At 34.9% G+C, this 7,226-nt stretch overlaps 1 protein-coding gene across 1 annotated transcript; it reads right to left on the reverse strand.

The window, feature by feature from the left end:
- Nucleotides 1-908: 908 nt before the first annotated feature.
- Nucleotides 909-6,576, reverse strand: Prl3b1 (prolactin family 3, subfamily B, member 1). The gene is given in 5 exon segments (NM_012535.3): nucleotides 909-1,241; nucleotides 2,859-3,038; nucleotides 4,943-5,050; nucleotides 5,337-5,494; nucleotides 6,520-6,576. Coding segments are annotated over 5 exon segments (666 nt in total). The 5' UTR covers nucleotides 6,551-6,576; the 3' UTR covers nucleotides 909-1,052.
- Nucleotides 6,577-7,226: the final 650 nt, after the last annotated feature.

Below are 7,226 nucleotides of genomic sequence, written 5' to 3' on the forward strand. Positions count from 1 at the left end.
GGTATGTGACATTAATAAATGTACCGTGAGAGTAGGCTATCAAAAAAGCTTAAAAACGAGAATCATTGTTAAATCAATACTAATATAGAGCATTGAAATATACAGAATCTGTCTAAGATGGCAATATAGAGGTTTAAGATTGAATAGTTTTTAGAAATATTCATAGACTCTATATGCATATTCATGCATGTATATTACAAACCTTCCAAGTATTTAAAAAGGCATCAAAGTCTACACAAAGAACTACAAGCAACTAGTAAATGTTGAGGGTCAGATAAATATTGTTCCCCAAATAAAGGCATACCAATTGGTTGTCTAATACCAAATGTTCAATATTGAAAACATACATACATACCAGTAACAAATAACATTATACAGACTAAGGAGATTATATTTAGGATTGTCTATATTAATATGCATATAATTTATATATGCATATGGTACAAATTAATAAAAATATGGCAATGAATTCCAAAGGGAGAAAGGGGAGAATATGAGAATACTTGGTAGAAGGAAAACAAAAAGATAGATATTAAAAGTATGTGTGTGTGTGTATACATGTGTGGATGTGTGTGCATGTATGTTTACTGTGCTTAAGTATAGTCCAATTGTATAGCAATTGTGTTGTCTGTGAAGTAATTAGTGAAAGTGCTCATGGCTTGTGATTGGTTTTCTTAATTTATATTCAGGATTCCATCTTCTTGGCAAAATGGACCCATTGATTACTAGGAACCTCTTGCTTAGATTCTAATATGATCAACCATCCTCACTCATTCTGACCAGTACCAGTACTCAGTTGACTTTTGTAAACTAAATTATTAGTAAAGAATGTTTGATATGAATGTCATGAAACCATTACCAAATTCCGTACTAAATGCCCATGAAACATTGACAAATCTTCAATTGAATTTAGCATTTCCAAAGAGTGAGTTTATTTTTAAGAAAGATACAAACTAAATCAGGAAGGGCACCAAAGAGGTAGAGATTTATTAGTGCCCTGAAGGTCTAGAGCATGAGGGACCTTCTCAGAGACAGAGGACAGGGATGGCTACTCAGCAGTTGTTGTTATAAATATCGCGGCATTTCAAGACCTTGAGAAAATTGTCAACTTTATGTGTATCCCTGCGCATGCACCGATACAGGACACTAAGAACACCATTCTTAGTGGATTTATCAGATGACTGCAAATCTGACCACTCAGACCAGAAAGTATAATCACTTCCAACAGCTCCAGGTTGAACCTAAACAGAAAGGAAAGGGATTGTTTATTTTATTGGTATTACTTGGTCACATTGCATTCTTGCATATGACTGTATAAATATGTATATGCACATGTGCAGAAAACTATGTGTGTGTATTAGGAGACAAGAGGTCAACATTGGATAAAATTCCACTGTTGATTTTTTTTTTTTTGGTTCTTTTTTTTTTCGGAGCTGGGGACCGAACCCAGGGCCTTGCGCTTCCTAGGCAAGCACTCTACCGCTGAGCTAAATCCCCAGCCCCTCCACTGTTGATTTTTAACTTTCTCGATTTCCATCCACTTAAGACAAATTCTTTCACTCACCAAAGACTTTGCTGAAATATCTGTCATTCTGCCTTCCTAATGTTTGGATAGTAAGAAATAGTCACTGGACCTCTTTATTTTTATATATATTCTGAGATCAAGTTCCTTGCTGCAAGGAAAGCATTTATAGACTATGCCAATTTTATTAGTCTCATTTTCTAAAACTGATAAATATTGAATTGTGATTGTTAGAAAATTTATTAGTATAAGCTGGTTTGTCATTCATATGGGTCAAGGTATTAAGAAAGCATTAAGGCTGTAACAGTAAATATAAGAATACATATTTTCTGCTGTGTCATTAATCTCAGACAAGGTATACTAATACTGGATATACTGAGTGATGACAAATAAGAAAATATTTTAAAAGTGTTTGTGCATTTGTTCAAAGGACAGTAAAAAGTACGAGTATTTTCTCAGACCATTCCTAAGGATCATTCATATTAATATTATGGTTATAGGGACAATGTTCTCTTATTATTCTATTTTTAAACTTAACCAGTTCTCCATATAATGCATTCTCCCAAATATTTGAACATACCAAACATATCCTAAATATATTAAGGTTTAGTCACTCTAATACTGTTATCAGATTATCTATGTTAGTCAGAGATATCTATTCCACCTATTGAGGTTACTTTATGAATTACTATGAAAAGCATCTACCTTAAATTGAGAGTTCTTTTTTCCCCATCTTTATTAACTTGAATATTTCTTATTTACATTTCGATTGTTATTCCCCTTCCCAGTTTCTGGGCCAACATACCCCAACCCCTCCCCTTCCCCTTCTATATGGGTGTTCCCCTCCCTATCCTCCCCCCATTACCGCCCTCCCCCAACAATCACCTTCACTGGGGGTTCAGTCTTGGTAGGACCAAGGGCTTCCCCTTCCACTGGTGCTCTTACTAGGCTATTCATTACTACCTATGAGGTTGGAGCCCAGGGTCAGTCCATGTATTCTGATGTGTATGTTTCTTAGTAAGGGTCCTGAAGAAGGTTGGATTTATAAATAACAATTCATTACTGGAAAGGCTGTGAAATATATATATATATATACATATATATATATATATGTTTATATATGTGTTTGTATGTATGTGCGTGTGTGTGCGGATGTGTGTTACATTTTTTAATATGTGTTATTTTGTTATTTTATATAATTATATCATTTATTTGTTTGTTTACTTAAATTATATTTCTATCTCAGAAATGGAATATTGAATATTTCACCTCTTAAACAAATCACCTCTTCAACACAGGAGATAAGGACAGGAATATGAAGAGTGAGTGAGTTTACCCTGCTGAGTATGGTCTCCAGTCCCTCCAGAAGTCCTTGAATTCTTTCCTCCAACTCCTTTGTTCTTGACAGCAGGGTATCAGATCCATCTGGAAGAGTAGCCACTGCTGCCACTATGTGTTTCAGAGGCTCTTGCCAGGCTTGTAAAATAGTGATGGACACTTTCAGAAGGTCTTCCGACTATATAATCAAGAAAATCTCATTAATATATGTGAAATACAGCAGGGATTGATACATGTGGTGGCAGGCTGAGCTCCTGCATAGATTTGTTATGAATAAGAACCTAGAAAACATGTTTTAATACATGAGGTGCAATATAGATATGAAAATATTCTGTCACAGAAGAACGATTTGCTCAAGTGAAGGTAATTTCATTAACAATGATTTTCCTGTTAAATATAAAACTGATCATGTTCATTTTCACTGTTTAGTTCATTGTCTGTAGTCCAGCTGAGATTGTTTTACTGGAGTGCTTTTCCTGTCCATGAAAAACCAAGCCCTGTAGGTATAGACTGAGCACTGTAGGTATCTTTGAGATTCTATTGCGGTAAAAATAGATGTCAATACTGTCAGAGATTCTGTCACACAAAGCAGGTTCTCGCTAATGAACTTATTGATCAATTACATATGTATTTATGCTGTGTATATCATTGTAAAATATTAAAATAGAAGTAAAATGAAGAAAAGAAAACATTCAGAATGATAATGGCCTTAGTATAGATGTTTTCTTCCCCTTCCCTCTAGCAAATAAGTCCCTTGTTTGGTCAGGTACTGGAGAACAGTGACTGGTATTGTTCTTACCCTGAACATGGAATTTTGACTTTGTAAGTATGTGTTCACCTCCAGAAAAATGTATGATTACCATATCTAATTCATAATCTTTGCCTCATGTCTGTTAGCTGCTGTCATAATAATGAAATAAAAATGAAGTGCTGATGGAATCTCATGGACATTTTACAGGAAGCCTGTAAATCATGTAAAGGAAAAATGCTGGCCAAAGGGTGATAGCAAAATCTATTGCCTGAATCTTAGAAGCCTAGAGTTTAGGATTAAAAGTTTGAGGGAGATGAATCTCAAAATAATATCCTATTTAGGATTACTGTAATTCAATCTCTATATAGTTCTTTGTACCCTCAGTGCCATATGGCCCTAATATGTATGTGTATTAGATAACTTTTTGAGGATTAAATAAATCTATGTCAATGGATTGCCTTCTGAAGATTCGAGATCTAAGTAAATGCTTCCCTCTTCAACCCTTCTTCTTCCTTCAATAATCATTATTATTCTCAGACTTTTTTCAGGATAATAATTTGTGTGTAGGTTTCTGCTATTACTAATGCACATGGAGGGGAAGTAGATTACAGTTATGAGATGTGCACACTTAAGAAGGTTAGTGTTAAATATAATCCCCATCAGTTGGTTATAACAGATGCTAAGAGGTAAAATGTTATAGCAGTTATACTTTAGAGAGGCCAAGATATGCAGCCCTTTTAATATCATAGAATACTATCAAAAGGAATATACCATATGTTGATAAAACTTCTTTTCAGCTTATTTTCACGTAAGATATAAGAGGTGACTAATTTAGTTATGTACATCTTCATAAATAATGAAGAAAGAAAAGTAGAATTCAGTTTCAAATAAAAAGTAATGAATGATTGATCAATCAGTAATATGTATCTAGAAGGGAGTTTAGTTTCATTCCATAACCACTACTAAATCTGCAACTGTTCCATGCATAAAAAATTTTAAAATAATCCAGGAATGTCCAATTCATATTAAAGCTTCTGAGAATATATTGATGATAATCTTACAGAAAATGTACTATTAAAATGCAGTGCTCTATATGGTCAGTTTATTAACCTCCTATCATATGAAATAAGCATTTGTCTTAGAATGAAATGACCAACCATAAAAACGTGATCATTGCATCTTCTTTCCTTTTCTATTATCTGAGTTTGTTCACTTGCTATGGCCCAGTGACCACACACCACAAGTATGTTGTATATTGCTTCATGTTGGATTTGTTGTTTGTTTGTTTGTTTGTTTGTTTGTTTTTCATGAAGACCAGTAGGGAAACTTACTTTTGCCTGGTGGACTTGCTCACTGTTTTCTGGAGTAGGGATAGCAGCTGTGTGGCAAGGACTTAACATAAGGTTATGTGTCCAAACTGTCCTACCGAACTTCATATCCTGGAAGAAGTAGAAAAGTTTAATTTCTTAGAGATAAGTGTTGACTAACTACATGTAATGCCACATTAGAACTGAGGTTTTTAAATTTTAATTATTTTAGCAAAGGACGAGTATATGGAATTAAAACAAGAGTAAACTAAGACAGATAGATAGATGATAGATAGATAGATAGATAGATAGATAGATAGATAGATAGATAGATAGATAGATAGATAGATAGGTAGATAGACAGACAGACAGATAGATGATAAAGAGAGAAAGATATGAAGAAACCAGAAGTACTTACAAATTCAATGAACACTTTTGAAGCAAGATCATGAGTGTAGTGCGACAATTCAACCACTCGTTGGTACAGGCTTCCAGTGGACATTCGGTAATTTGGTGCAGAAGTCACCTGCTCCCAAAGAAGCAGGGTTGAAACTGCCAGCATAAGGAGTGTCCCAGCTATAAAGAGAAATGACACTGAATTGACCTATTCAAATGACACTATGGAGGATACACTGTCTGTCCAACGCTTTCTGTGATACAATACTTGCTTCTGTATAGAAAGTGTCACTTTGCCCACTGAGAAAGAATTGGTGAGTAGTGATGATTTTCCCCTCCACAGATTGAGAAATATGAGGATTCCCTCAGCTTGAGTTTACCTTAGCACAAATTCACAAGTTTGTAAACATTTTTAGCTGATATTAATCCTGAGACACAGTCTTTGAGGCATTCTCTGTGTACTTTCAATATTGGAAATTTATGTTTATTCATCACCTCATTAAATAAATTTTGATTAGTTCATTAATTGACATATCCTGCAAATGTCATTTGAAACTTGGGGTGACTTGTTAAATTAGGCCTTTTTTTTTTCCTTTTTGCCATTTATTGCATGTACTAAATTGGTAGTCACAAGGTATCACCATTGTCTAAGTTTCCAAAACCTACCTTTCTCAGGTAGAATTGTATGAGCTTAGAATTATCTAAGCCCTTACACCTTACAATGTTACTGCTTCTTTCTGTGACAAACACAAATAAGCCATTGAATCTTATGTTCTCAATAAAGTTCAACTCTCAATTTCAGTAACAAGATCACTTTTGTTGTTTTGTTTCATGTTCTGTTCAATGTTGTGGAAGAACGTTACAAGCAAATAAAAATTTAAAACCTGTAACCATGTCCATTTCTGTCTTTGTGTCAAAACATTAAAACAGTAAGGAAATGCAAAATGTCTATGGACTTTGTACTTGCAATTCTCCTCATACAGGCTAGATGCCCCTAGAGAAACATTTACCTCAGAGCTGATTCAGCAACTCCTGACAAATTCTAATTCTCAGTTCAATGTGGACTTATATCTTGGTTAGTCATGGAAAGCAACAGTTCTCCAAATACTACAGCACACAGAAAGCAACAAAGACTGTATTTGATGCAAACAATCATCATGAGAAAGCATAGTAATGAAGCGCAGTATGGCTGCAGAGCTACTTACAGAAGCATGGTTGAGTCAAAGACAGCTGCATCTTTGAGGAGTTCTCTCGAAGTGGAGACAACACTAGACTGCTTCTGCTCCCTGAGTGCTGCCTTCCCTCAGCTCTACACCTCCCATATATACTAACAGATTCTCCCCAAGGTCATGCAGGTCACCAGGCACAGGGAAGTATGTGTTTTGTCAAGGTAAAGGTTACTAGATGATATCCCTGTAGGAAGTATAAAAATATTCCTTACTCTTGTTACAGTCCTGTTTCTGCATGAATTGTTTTACAGTTTGCAAGAGTGTCCAGGGTTCAAATTAGTTTGGAAATCACAAAAGTCATCTCGGTTCCATAGTGACTCAGAACCAGGTTAGTAGGAAAATATATTTCCTTAAACCTTTTCTCTAGATCAAAGTTCTCTATTCTCTCTGCTTTTCCTGTTATCTGTTAATTCCCCAATGTGTTTCAGGTATTAACAAAAGCCCTCCTTAAGTTCTATTTTAGCTTTTGACTGGCACATCACAGCAACATTCCACTATTCTTGGCATTTAATCAAAAGATGAGTTTCTGTCTGTAATCAACAAACCTTATTAATCACTTCTTTTACACAAAATATATACTGTTCCAACATTAAGTGGGCAGGCAGACATATGCTTAATAAGTACTTTGATAGCCATATGATAGGTACTTTACAGAAGCTGATGATTTGCACATAAATGGTGCC

This window comes from Rattus norvegicus, chromosome 17, assembly GCF_021556685.1.
Source record: "Rattus norvegicus strain SHRSP/BbbUtx chromosome 17, alternate assembly SHRSP_T2T, whole genome shotgun sequence".
Lineage (NCBI taxonomy): Eukaryota > Metazoa > Chordata > Mammalia > Rodentia > Muridae > Rattus > Rattus norvegicus.